Genomic DNA, 14,789 nt, shown 5'->3' with positions numbered 1-14,789 from the left:
AGGGACAGCAATTTCTCTTAGATGTCACCTGTCCTAGGGAAGCAGAGAACTGCATCAGAGAGAATCTTTTGCATCAGTTGCCTGTTCTCATGCAAATAAGAAAGAAGTCAAAATCATTTGCTGCCACAGAGGAATTCATGTTAAGAGCTGCCAAAGCTAACACTGAAGCAGGAATGCTTTTATGCTAATGCCTTTGGTAGTGATGAAACAAGAGAAATGTTGAAAATATTAAAGAGGGATTCATTTTTTCCTTAATATTTTGCTCCTGGGGCATCAGCTGATTTCTAGGAAAGGAAATATTCTTTCATTGATGTCCTGAATTCTTTCTCAAGTTCAGTCCCCCCACCCCTTCGTCTATTGATCTTGTAACTGCATGTGTGTGTGTGTGTGTGTGTGTGTGTGTGTGTGTGTGTGTTGTATCACACGCCTTTTAACAAGAATTTGAAATTAGGCATTAGCATCTTTGCTTACTGATCAGAGTGTTTTAGATCAAATTTTTGAATGTTTGATCTTTGTGGCGTTGATTCGTCACAGGTGATTTTTTAAAAACAACAACAACCAGAAGTGCTTTTTTATTTTTGGAGAGCTGTAGTTCTGGAAATTGGGGTTGCAGTCTCTTTGAAGAAAGGTCCATAGATACGACTCATGTGTGTTTGTTCAGTACTTGTGCAAAAAAGCAAAGTGCTGTGAAGCACGTCAATTCCACTGGTACAAGTGAAGCCTCTGAGGTTGATTTGAAGAGGTGTGCGTGAGGAATTACAATATGAGGACAGGATTCAGGACAGTACTTTGGGCATGCTCAGTGGGAATTTTTTATTCTTTGTGCATAGGGACAGGACAGCAGATCTTTGTTGTGATACTAGATCAAAGGGGGGCGGGGTTGGGAGAATGTTAAAAGTCCCTCCCCAGATTACCCTTTATTTCAGCTGTTGCCACCACATGATAATTTCAAGTATTCGGACCCCTTTTTATATAGAGTTCCACTGGGATCCTTAAATATCCATGGGGCATCCACAGATACCGACAGAGGAACCCCCTTACCTATTGGGTAACGTATTGCCAGTGTGGTAGCATAAGCCTCAAGAACAGAGTATGATGAAAAACTACAATTAGGTTTATTACAGTCAATCCAGGTTTACAAGCTATTAAAAGGTTGAAGAAAATAAAAATGCATGAGGGAGAGTTCTCTAGCTTAATAGTAACAGGACCCTTGGTGTAGCCATCCTTAACAGAAAATATATATATATTGGTTGCTAGCAAACTTCGCAAACAAAGGAGGAAATTGAACAAGCTCTGCTCCCCCAACCTTAACAGTCCTCTGGGGCATTCTTGTTCTCACAGGTACTAAATAATTTTTCTGTGTGTCAGCCCTATAATTTTGCCCTATGTCTAAAGGGAGAACCAACTAAATGATCAATTTCTACCACTCTTACAGCAAACCCAGTTTTCCTAGTAACCAGGGAGAATAGCTGAACAGATAATTGGATAACTTTGTTGTGAAGTGTAGAAGCATCATCCTTGTGGTTACAGGAAGACAGATATTGCAAACTTCCCTCACTGCTATGAAAGAGTCCTTGTTCAGCCCACAGTAGAATAAAGGAAGGATCTGGAGAAAAGGCTGACAGGTGGCAGAATCCAAATTCACAAAGGGGAGGGGAGGCACATGACCAGGAAGCGTAGGAAGCTGCCTTGGATCGGGTCAGACTGTTGTTCATCTCGTTCAGCGTCGTCTGCACCAGCTGACAGCAGTGACTCCTCAGGTGAAGTTCTCTCACATTGCTGCTCAGTGGAGGCTGATGGCTCCCATGTCAGTGGCATGGTGGATCTGTTCTGGGTTTCAGTCAAAATTCCAAAGGAGCTATCCAAGTTGCTGAACCCAGCACCTGAGTTAGCTCCTTTAGAGTTTTGACTGGTTCTGAGCTGACTTGCCATCCCAGCATCCCACTGACACCCGAACCACCAGCCTCCAGTATCGGTGCTACTTCAGACTTTTTAAACTGGAGATGGTAGGGGTTGAATCTAGGACTTTCTGTATAAAAATTGTAAGAAGCATAAGTCTGAATGACTAGCTGTATTGAAATGAAGTTTTCCTTTACCAAAACTCAGGATTTGGGCTAGAAATGTTGGAGATGCATGTTACGATTTTTAAAAAAACCAAACCCCATATCATAAATTGCTTTGGAAAATATTGTTTCCAAAAGAATTTTGCAATGTGAGCAAAACACACAGACACACTTTGGTGCTCAGAATTGCTTATACAGTTCTTTTGGAACTCTGCCTCAATATCTTCTACGTTTATTGGATTAATAGCTGAGTGTTTACCTAGCATAAATAGGAATTACAGTACAACCAGCGTACTTCTCTTTAAAAAAAAAAATACTACACGAAAAACCCTCCCAAATTGCACAGATAGCTTGCAGATCTATTTCTGCATCCAGGTTTATGTCTTTTTGTGGACCAATTGGAACATTAAAAACATATATTTTACTGATTGATTACATTTATTTATCACCCAATAGCCAAAGCTCTCTGGATGGTTTACAACAATTAAAGGTATACAAGATGGAGCCCAATGGTATATAACTGCATTAGCATTTTTAGCAGCTGGGGATGATTTTTTTAGTTGTTCAGTGTGTCAGAAACATTTTCTGCTATGCCTATTTCTAAGACTATTTTTTGAACATAATCATGTAGCAAACAATGATTGTTAACTGACCTTTTTTCTTAATTTGCTCTATACTAATACGTTTTGACATCCTGATACTATCCGCACATTTTTGTTTTTAATTAGAAATATTCAAGTTGCGTTCATATGCTGCCGAAATTTTGGGAACCGCAATATGAGAAAGCTTAATACTTACAAGTGCAAAAATTACTAGGTCCTTCCAGGTAGAGCACATTAAATGTTGTGATGAAATAATTGGGAGAAGGGTGTTAAGGATGGGATTTTAAAAACAACAACATTTTAACAGATGTGGCTGTTGATTTGATTGCAGCGAGGACCTGGTGTCTTCAGATGATCTCTTGGCTTGGCTGAGACCTTTCTGTGGAGATGATTCTTTGCCAGTGAAGCCTCGTATTACGGTGTTGCAGATTTTGGAGCAAGCTTTCCACCTCCGTGATGAGGACATCCAGTTGCTTGTGCTGTTCAGAACTCAAGCTGTTCTCAAAGCCTGTTGGCCACAAACTCAGGTAGGCCATATTGTGTGATGGTGCTTTCCATTTTAAAATCATTAACCAGATTGTCTTTAAAGGGAAAACAACTTATCTTTAAAAAGGGTAGTTGCTCAGGCCTTCATTGAACTGTTTGAGACTGCTGAAAATGTGAAGATTTTTTTTTAAGGCTTTCTTCCCAAATATATTTACCATTGACTTGTTTGTGTTTATGCTTTTTCCTCTTGGAATTGGCCATTTTCTAATGAATTCCTGTCCTGTCTTATGAATCTTAATGTGTGTGTGTTTTAAAAACTACCTATATATTAAAACTATATATTATAAATAAATTTTAAAACAAAACTATAAATTAAAAAGTGTAGAGCTGGGGCAGGCTGCACAGAAAATTCTGTAAATTTGCATGTGGTACAGATCATAGGTGCTGGAATGAAGATGCTCAGAAGGTAGGAAAAGTCCAGAAGAATGGTCCAAGCTCAAAATGTTTGAGCGATGCTAAGCTTCCATTTTCCCTGATTCTTTGTAATGGCCAAAGCTTCCATCAACCACCATTTTTCTATGTCAGCCTTCCCCAACATGGTGTCCTCCAGATGTGCTGGACTACAATCCCCTTAATTCCTGACTATCTGGGGTTGATGGGAGTTTCAGTTCAAAAGATCTGGATGATGGCACCATGTCGGGGAAAGTTGTACTTGTACGGTGAGGGTAGGAGGCTGGAAGCATTGACAACAAATGCTTTTATTTTATATTCTAGTACTTATTCTTTCACCACCACCACCCACTTTCCAGTTCTGTTTTGATCCTGCTACAACAAGGGTAGGGACTAGGCACCAGTGAACCCCAGGATACCTTTCTTGATGTCCACCAAGGTTCCCTGCCCCCTCCCATTTTTTAAAAAAATAACACACTGTCTTACCAGCAGCTGGGATGATGATGATGATGATTTATTACATTTCTATACTGCCCAACAACCAAACCTCTCTGAGTGGTTTACAAAAGATGTGAAATATGTTTCTCCTTCGTGGTCTCTGTGCATCACACGTTATGGACTCTACGCCTGCGCGGAGCCCATAAAGTTTGAATGCACACATGACCACTTGAAGAACTAAAGTCACAGGTAAGCAACCTGCATTTCTTTTAGTGCTGATTGCCACGCCTCCCATTGTGGTGGTGCCCAGAACAGTTTTTCAACTTTCCAGATGTGTTCATAGCCCCCAAAAGGTGGGCTACCCTTGTGGTGTAGGGATTATGGGGTGGTGTTTGCAGGTCCTCTTCTGATCTTCTTCAACACGTAGCCTTTGCTTTACACTACTTGTCAGTCAGAATGATATAAATAGCTCTTCTGAGATATTCAAAGGATCGCTATCTCTTATGGTCATAATGAAATCTTTCAAGGTTTTGGAGCAAGGTTTTAAAGAGAACATTGCTTCAGAAATAAAACCTGGCATGTCAAATTTGCTTTGTTTGAAGCAATGGAAAAATAAGCCCTATAATTAACCCGATGACCAACGCTAAGGCGAACGTGCTATTATCAGTGAGCTCTCATATGAGAACTACACCAGAGTGAAATAGAAATAATTCTCCATATACAGAAGCCTTTGAGACCTGAATTAAAAACATTTTATCTCTGAACTTTGTGCGGGGCGGTGGGGGGGGGGATGCTGCGATGCCATAAAAAATAATTGATGAGAATAACATCGGTGTTCCAAGTTTCCTGGTACTTGAATTTGAAAAGAAGGTTATTTTTAATTGTAGCTTCACATTGTCCATTAAGCATTTTAGAAGAATTATTTTCTCCTTCTCTTTGCCCCATTTTCAGGTCCCTTTCTAACAATATACTGTTCCCCCTTCCTCGTTTCCTGCCCAGCACCTAAAGGGAGTCCAGATAATGCCAATGATGGATGTGGATTCTTATTGTGTAAAGATAATTTTAATGATATTGCAATGTTCAATTACCAGGATGTGTGTGAAAGCCACCCTTGGTGTGTCTAAGTAATCCTCTTAGTCAGGCTTTGCATATATCAAAGTGGGACTTAATATTTAATTATGCTTTAGGTGCTATAAGTTAGTGGTCCCACAAATCAATGTACTGCTGGGAAACAGGCCAGCTTGTGCAAAATTAAAAATGTGCTTTATGGAGGCAGCCACCTATCTCACAGTTGGAAGTGCAGCAATTTCCAGTTCTCTAATGATTAGTTAACAAAATTAAAAATTCAGATGTCCTCATTTTTCAAAGGCTTGAGAGGCCTTAATTCATACTCCAGTGGCATCCCTTTGGGGAACTGGAGGGGGGGTGCTAACTAGTGAGTCAGAAGGTGAGATGTGTTGTTTTTAATCCTCTTGATACATTTTATCTGAGCTCTTCAGGTTCTGCAATTTTCTAGTTAACCAGAGCATTAAAATGTGCCTCAGAGTATTCCTTAAAACACCCAACTTGTAAGATTTTTTATTTTATTTTTTAAAACACATATAGCTGAACTGTCCTTTTACTTAGTATATTTGGGTCTGACATGTTGTTTTCTGCGATTATGAGGTTATTTCGGCACTGTAGTTTACTTCTTCGTTGATGATTTTAAGCATCTCTTTGGGAATGAGGATAGCATTCCAGGAACAGCAGGTACCATAGAGTAGTGTTGGCTTGAGCCATGGGGTACTTTTCACAAACATTTTGGCAGCAATGTAATTCAGAATATTTCATTCACGTGTCCTCAGTAATGTTATTACATGGCCAAATCTGATTTGGATATGTATTTCTGAAATATCGTCACATCCTGTGAATGTTCCTTGCTTTGTTAGGATTGCCCATGTGACTAAATTCATGAAGAAGACATCCAATTACTTAGAACTTTAAAATGGTGCTGAAGCAGCAGTAGATAGAGAAGGCAATGGCAGTGAATAGTAGTGGAAAAGGTGAAGTTTCTCACAGTTTAGTGGTTTTTGATAAATATTGGGGGGGGGGGTTGATAAGTACACCCAACACCACTTTTGATACAAAATTCAAAAGAAGAACAATCAGCACAGCCCTAAAGGAGATTATTATTATTATTATTAGTGCAATTTTTTTTAAAAAAAAATCTATAGAAACTGCATTAATCTAATTTAATGCAGAGTGGATTTTTTCAGTCTTAACTTTTGTCTTTGTGAATGTGTTTTCTTTCATGCAGCATCAAATATAGTTCCCTGGAGAGAGATAGTGTAAATTTTTGGGATGCCTGTTTTACCATTTGGGTAGTCAATTTTCTGTTCAGTTGTATAGCTTTTTATGACACCTTTTTTCTTGCCCCTCACAGCCTCCATGGTCACTCATGTTGACAACTGTAGGATTGTAACTACAAAATATATTATGCCCCGGCTAGTATCCTATACTGCTGCTGTGCTCCTGCTTATTCCATCATGCCAGCAGGACCCATCACTAGCTCAATAGGGGATAGTGCTCCATAAAGGAAACCAGGAAATGAGCGGAAAGACTTGTTTACGGATTGTGACAGCTCAGAAGAGCTCCTATCTGTGAACTCCATGAACTGCCCCGTTCCAGAAATGAGTATTTTCCCTTTCCCCCCCCCCCCCCAGGGTTCTTTTACAAAGCTCTGTGTCCCCATTGCAATAGCCCTCTGATCCCCCTCCCTCCAAAAGAAGCTTTGTATGGCTGTGGTCTAATTTATTGAAATACAGTTGTATTATAGTTTCAGCAGTACCTTCTGAATCTTGTGGAAATAAGTTAATCCAAGCTTGGATATCCTTTTGCCCACCAACTGAAATGCAAGCCACCTTCAAAGGGATAAATCCCTTGATTATGCCAGATCTCTCAAACTTCAAAACCTGGCAGGCCATGTTACATGGCTGATAGAGCACCTTCCAGCTTGGTGAGTCATAAACTGTACAGTCCTGTTAGGGATGGATGGATATGTCAATTTCAGGCTCATCGAGATTGTTGGAGGGGTTTAGGTGAAGTTCGTTCCATCCCATTTCCACAAAAGCTCCATCCCTGGGTTATTTATTGTGACATCCCAACCCAGAATTGTGGGTTGTTGGGGGAGAGACTACCCAGAGTTAGAGGCCATTGTTTGTTCTTCACTTCTAACTCTCTGGGTTGATTGTCCCACAGCAACCCACAATTCTGGCTTCAGTCATCACAACAAACAATAAACAGGGATGGAGAATCCCTGGATTGTTTAGCAAAGTGGAAAGGGCAGGTACCTGGGAATCAGCATGCTTGCTTGCCCCCATTTGTTCATGACTACCAAGGGTTTAAACAGACTCTGGGAAGCTGTGACATGTAAACCAGGTCACAGCCTGCCAATGTCTCTCCCTGGAAATGACCTTGTAGGGAGGAGCAGAATGACTGCAATGCAATGCCCCCAATTCCCAATCTACTGAGACAGTTCAGAAGGATACTGTGGTTGATGGTATCAAAAGCCTCTCAGAGATTGAACAAGAGCAACAGGGCCACATTCTCCCTGTCCCTCTCTTGATTAAGGTCATTATCATGATGACCAAGGCTGGTTCAGTCCCAAATCCGGGCAGGAACCCAGACTAAAATCGATCTAGATAATCAGTAAAAATGAAATAATAATAATAATAATAATATATTTCTTACCCGCCTCTCCACTTGGATCGAAGCGGGGAACAATAATGAATATAAAACACATTAAAAACTGATTAAAAACATACCATACATGATTAAAACATCCTAAAAACATCCTAAAACCATTCTAAAATTTCACTGGATAGGCCTGCCGGAATAGATCAGTCTTCATTGCTTTTTTAAATTCTAAAAGACTGTTAAGTTGACGAATCTCCTCCGGTAGGCCATTCCACAGTCTGGGAGCAGCAGAAGAGAAGGTCCTCTGGGTAACAGTCGTTAATCTAGTTTTTGTTAGCTGAAGTTGATTCTTCCCAGAGGACCTGAGTGTGAGGGGTGGATTGTACAGGCGATGCCGCAGGTAGCCTGGACCCAAACCATGTAGGGCTTTAAAGGTAATAACCAGCACTTTGTACTTCGCCCGGAAACTAATCGGCAGCCAGTGAAGAGTTTTTAAATGATAAATATCATCCAAAAGAATTTGCTCTTGCAACACCATACCTCTCTTAAAGTTTGTTAGGACAATATGTCAAGGAATATTTTTGTAAGCCGCCGTGAGAGCCTTTTTTTTTGGCTGAACGGCGGGATAAAAATGCTTGAATAAACAAATAAATAAAATATATCTTAAAGCATATATCTAATTCAGGTTGTTTTTGAGAGCCCTTCCACTGTGAATAAATCTAAATGTAGCATACCTTTGCTAGAGCTTCACTGTGACTGGTAATGTATTGTAGCAATAAGGGATTATTCTCAAATGCCTTCTTTGCAATTCTGCTTTTAATGCTGTATTAATTCAAATTTACATGGCAGTCAAGAACCTAAGAATATTTGTGAGATACTTACTTTTTCACATGGCACTGAATGTATTAACATGGATTTTGCTGCAATGTGAATAAATCTGCCATTGTTTTGAGGCTTGGTAGATGAGCAAGGGCAGGCTGTTTTATGGGCATTTAACACATGCACATAGTTTAACTAAACTTCCATGAATTCTGCAAAAGGCAAATACTTGGTTCCCACCTGTCATAGGCTGCAGCACTATTACATCTAAGTTCTCATTTCAATCTATTCTTATGAATGGCAATACTTCTAATATATCTCTTGGGAAAGGGAGGTTTCACCATTGAAACAGGAATTGTTGTGATCTGCCTAGTGAAGAGTGCTACTTATTTTGTTTTGAATCATCTCTTTTCTCCTGAGCTGTATAGGAATCCATGCATACATGAAAGATAACTTCAAATTATCAGGAAATTACTTATCATCTGATTCCTCAGTCGTATAATTTCCCTTGTAACCCTATCCTTTAAGGAAATTGACTAGCTTTTTACCATGATCCACTGGGGTTAATCCAGAAACAGGTAGTATTGAATATACATAGAGGAGGATAATGAAAATATGGAAATGAAGAATCTTCTCAATAGTTCATCATTTTTCTTGTTAAATATTTATTATACAATATTTATTCATGTATAATATTAATTTCAGTATGCTTTATACAGAATATACCCATTATATTCATATTATGGATATATTCATTTATATAAAGTCAATACGCATGAACTATCTGACAAATAAGCACCATTGTTATTCTAGTTGCAGCTCAATTCCTTGAGCAAGTTTTTAACAATGTATTGTCATGACAAAGTAGCATTAAGATTTCAAATCAACTGTTGCCTTGATTTGAATTAATTGCCAAGCTTTCTCTGTTAGATTGTACATGTTTTTATTTGAGGTTGGTCTCCTAGATCCTAGGATATAATTCACATTGACATTTGTTCCTCCACGTTTTATTCCATTTATTTCTTATATTTCTATACTGCCCAGTAGTCGAAGCTCTCTGGGCAATTCACAACAATTTGTACACTATTGGGAGAATTGGTGATAAGCACCCACAGCACGGCCTCAGTGGTGAGTTTCTACCAAGCCCTGTTAACTACACCTCTATCCAAACATCTGAGTACAAATTACAAGATTACAGAGTTTACATTTTATTTATTCCATTTATATCCTGCCATTTTTCTTGCAAGGAACCAAAGGCAGTGTATATAATCCTCTCCCACTCCATTTTATCCTCACAACAACAACCCTGTGAGGTAGGCTGGGCTGAGAGTCTGTGACTGGCCCAAAGTCACCCAGTGAGTTGCCATGGCCAAGTGGGGACTAGAACTTGGATCTCCCAACTCTCAGTCTGATACTGTAGCCACTACAACACAATCCACAATTCAGACATTTAATATACTAGCAATATTAAATGGAGAGTCAATGTGAAGTTCAGGTTAATTCTGGTTAACTTTGTAGTTATGACTAGAAAGCGTAGCATAATTCTACTCAGAAGTAAGCTCGATTGAGTGTACTGCATTGAGTTTAATTCCAGGTAACTGAGCATAGGATCACAGCCTAAATAATTTAAAGGACACACAAAGATAGTGAAGTGCACAGCAACTTTTTTTAAAAAAACTTAGTGTCCTTTAAGACCCTTTAAGCTTGTCAGGCATGGTGGGAAGCCAACCATTTAGTTGATAGGCGACTGCCTTGCTTTGTTAGGCTAATTAAGCTTAGAGGGTAGCTCCTAGCATTCACACTCCCTTCTGGTGTAAAGAGTTGTCTATTTACTGAATAAAGGATTTGTGGATTGCACAGCAGACCTCTTCATTGACTTTGAATCATGACAAGCACAAAGCTTCCACTGTTTTTGTAAACTCCATTTTCATCCTTTTGCATGTGTCAAATCTAATGCATTTCCTCCTCTTGTGCAAGCCACAGCACGAGGACTTTCACAACTTGCTATGACATTATTATACTTGGTGTTGCTTGTGCTAGATGTTCTACTAGCACTTGTACAACTGCTAGCAGACCATGCAGCTGCAACCAGAAAAACACCAGCACTTGTACTTTTTCCGCTAGCATTTTATTGGATACAACCTAGAATTTAAGAAATGCTCCTTTGGTGCAGTGTAAAATTTTAGGGAGTTTCATATAGGTAGGTTATAAATATTTTGATCATAGAATAACAGAGTTGGAAGGGGCCTATAAGGCCATCGAATCCAACCCCCTGCTCAATGCAGGAATCCATCTTAAAGGATCCCTGACAGATGGATGTCCAGCTGCATCATGGGAGGCCCCAAGAATTTAGAAATCACTCCTTCATTTCTGTGTATATCTGTTCCACTTCCAAACTGACAGACACTCTTCCATCAGAATACATCAGTAATGATAACTCTGAGCGCCTGCACAGGGTTAAAAGGTAGGAGTATGGCCCTGCGTTTATAATTTTGACATAGTGGCCCTATTCAGAAGACCCCTTAAACCATGGCTTTTTGCCATGGTTAAAGCCATAGTTTAAGGGGTCCTCTGAACACAGCCCATCTTTCTAGCTTAACTACCATGGTTAAAGCCATAGTTTAAGGTGCCTTCTGAACAGGGCCATATTCATATTATATTTGGTATTAAATTACTTGCAATCTCCTAACCCGGCAGCTCCGAGCCTGACCGAAAAAGCATAAGACTGTTAAGATTTAATAAAAATGATTCTTGTGGTACCTTAAAGACTAACAAATTTATTCTGGCATAAGTTTTCGTGGACATTATCCACTTCGTGAGATGCCTGATCTATTCATCTCAAATTGGCAGTTTTATATTCTCACACGTGCTGGGGTGGGGTGGGGGTGGGGGAATGTAAATAATGTCACGGAGAATTGGCAACGTCCATGAAAGTTTATGCCAGAATAAATCTGTTAGTTTTTAATGTGCCATGAGACTCTTTGTTGCTTTTGCTGCTACAGACTAATACGGCCGCCCTTTTTGAAATTAAGATTTAATGTTACAATAAAATGTTACATGTCATATCTAGTAACCTGTGCTGGTAAAATATCATATTTTATTATTTTTCTAGGGAATTCAAGGAAGTGGAGGGATCATTTGCACTGTTCCATTAATCTGCTTGTTTGGGTTTAATGTTATTTGGGGAATAACTCCCAGTAATTTAAGATTATCTATGTGTTTCCCTGTGTTGAGCACACTTAATTGGAGATGAGACTGAATAAAATGCTTCCTAAGAACACCTTAGTCTGCTTCTGAGTTTTACAATGATGACTTTGGTTTCAGACAAGAACACATCATATTTCTTGCTGGAAAATTATGCCATATTTGGCTCATGAATCTAACATGTTGTTTCTTTCTCCCAATTTCTTAGGTAGAAATAACTGACATTGAAAATGAAGAGAAGAGGAACGCTCTCTTCCTGAAACTTTTGGAAGCCAGTGAGGACAATGCAGCATTTCAGCATTTAGTTATGCTCTTGCAAGCTTGGCCGCCTGTGAAAAGTCGAGATGTGTAAGTATTTATTCATACACTATCAGTAGCTAAATATGTCTGTTTGCTTGCTTGCTTGCTTTTAAGTATGTGTTGGCCTACTTTTCTTTTTAATACCGTTTTCTTTTCACGAAGTGTCTAATATCCGTGGATTCACCCCGTCTTTTAAGCTGTAACAATAGCTGTCCTGTGTTTGCGTCTTTGTGAAACATACAAAATTGCAGAATTATGGATTTGTTAAAGAAGCAAAACTTAGATTTTTAAAATTTATTTTCCCGAAACACTACAAGCCAATGTGTTTTAAAGCAAGTTCTTGGCCATTATACCTAGTCTGGTTTTGCTACTTTCTACGTTAGCTTTTTTATATGTTCTCAGTTAACATAAAACTGTAGTGATAACTGTTTCTTCTTCGTGGTCTCTGTGCATCACACTGATGGGCTCTGCGCCTGCGCGGAGACCTCACCGGGAAACTTCTATAGCCTAGAGTTTTGGCGGGAACCCTCCCCCTCCTATATATATAGCGGGGTCCCGCCCTAATCCCTCAGTTCTTCGTTGACCGCCATTGTGGTAACTCAACCTAGGAACTTCTCTGCTTAGGCAGCGCTTAGAGTATAAAAATTTCTTCTTTTATTCTTTCTATCTCCTTGTTTTTCCTTCTTTCTATTTGCGTTTATTTTACTTGGACTAATTTTTGCGATCAGTGATCGCTGTGCCTTCGCGCATGGCCGTGAAGGCACCTTTCCGTAAATGTGTTCGTTGTGGGAGTAAACTCCCTCCCTCCGACGGACACTCTTTATGCGTTTTATGTCTTGGTGAAGGCCATATCGTAGATACTTACCATCATTGCATGGCCTTCACCAGACAAACTAGAAAACATCGCGCAGACTGTTTACGCTCACTTCTTTGGGACAAAGCTTTGCGGGCTGTACAAACACATCCCAAAAAGCCGAAAACGAAACCAACTTCAACTACACCAAAAATGGATGACATGGCGTCTACCCAGGATCTTAGAATAATTCAAGTTTCTCCAACTAAGTCGGTTGCTGGCCCAAGCTTACTGCATGAGCCATCCACCCCAAAACAACCTTTGTCCCTAAAACATTTATCTAAAAAACATAAAAAGGCTAAACAACTTGAACCTCAAAAGAAGAAAAAGAGAGTTCAACCACACCAGTCGCCTATCCGCTCCCCGCCGCCATTACCACCACCAACTCCATTGCCACGACTAACAAGACCGTCGACACCGATAACAGCGGCTACACCTCCTCCGGCGATATCATCGGTACCGACCATGATACCGACCGCATCGATCTCTGAAGGAGAACTGGTGGAACATGCACCACCAGAATTTACTGCACAGGCTTCGGTACCCACCTCGCCTAATATGCAGCAATCCCTAACCTCCATTTTACCGGAGAGGGGAATAGAACGGGCAAGACACCGTACTGATAGATCTCGATCCCTTCATGTAGAGTGGGACAGATCATCTGAATATTCATCCTACAACTATAGAAGAGACTATCCCCCTTGGGAGTACTATCGTCCTCCTCGATACGAGTATGATTACAATCAGTACCCCCCGTACCACATGTCTCAGTACCGACCAACCGCTAGGTCACCATCGACGCATAGACGAGAGGAGGACGTTTCACCACCCTCGCAACACGTTTCGGGACCAGCGCCTCTACCAATAAGGCACAGACAACCACCGACACGTTCACAACGAGATAACCTCGAACCCTTACCACGCTCGAGGCAAAGGCAATCAAACGATAATACTCGTCCACACCAAGGTCCTTATATTGACTCTCCCGGATCCCCTTCGGACGGTTATGAGTCAGATTCTCCCTCTGAGGTATCCGTTGCACCATCGACCCCATCTCCCGATGCAGCAGTCAGCTCACAAGATCCACCTTCACCTCCACAGGACGTAGTGAATTTCTCCGATCACGTCCTTCGGATGGCACAAACCCTTGGCCTAGAAGTACAAAAGCGAATAGAAAGACCTAAAGATCCAGTCTTCGACGCAATAACAACAGAAAGCGCAACATCAGTATCGATACCTTATCTTCCCACATTACTACAAACTGCACAACAAGCATGGAAGAACCCTTCTTCTTTAATCCCAGCCTCTAAGAAACTAGAAAACATGTATAAAGTTCAAGACACAGACGTCCCCTTTCTTTTCAAACATCCTTCACCAAACTCTGTCATTGTGGAATCAGCCCAAGGCAAATCTCAAAAAGCTCATGCCTCTCCTGTTGACAAGGAAGGCAGAAGACTTGACTTTGTCGGACGTCGTATCTACACGTCAGCCTCATTAAGCATGAGAGTGGCCAACTACCAGGCAACGATGGCCCGCTACCAGTTATTTTTGTGGGAAAAGATGGGAGCCCTATGCGATGATCTTCCCGAACATCGCAGAGAACTCGCCAGAGTCTTCCAAACCGAGGCATCGGAACTTGCTAAATTACAAATCCACTCAGCTATACACCAGACGGACTGTGGAACCAGAGCCATGATGGCTTCAATCGCATTATGTAGACACGCATGGCTACGGTCTACTTCACTAACCCAAGAAGCTCGAACGTGAATAGAAGATCTCCCGTTCGACGGACTAGGCTTGTTCCATGCCAACACAGATGATACTATGGATTCAGTCCAAAAGGCACGAACCACGGCCAGGAAAATGGGTCTAACACAGACACCACAACCCTTTCGACAA

At 40.6% G+C, this 14,789-nt stretch overlaps 1 protein-coding gene across 1 annotated transcript in view; it reads left to right on the top strand.

Annotated features, from left to right (window-relative positions):
* NBAS (NBAS subunit of NRZ tethering complex) overlaps positions 1–14,789 on the top strand; it is a 229,246-nt gene that overhangs the window by 174,307 nt on the left and 40,150 nt on the right. The window contains exons 48-49 of the mRNA XM_063125180.1: positions 2,997–3,192; positions 11,946–12,085. Of these exons, the coding sequence (XP_062981250.1) occupies positions 2,997–3,192; positions 11,946–12,085 (336 nt within the window). The remainder of the gene's footprint in view (positions 1–2,996; positions 3,193–11,945; positions 12,086–14,789) is intronic.

This window comes from Elgaria multicarinata, chromosome 4, assembly GCF_023053635.1.
Source record: "Elgaria multicarinata webbii isolate HBS135686 ecotype San Diego chromosome 4, rElgMul1.1.pri, whole genome shotgun sequence".
Taxonomy (NCBI): domain Eukaryota; kingdom Metazoa; phylum Chordata; class Lepidosauria; order Squamata; family Anguidae; genus Elgaria; species Elgaria multicarinata.
This window is presented reverse-complemented; position numbering and strand designations above follow the sequence as displayed.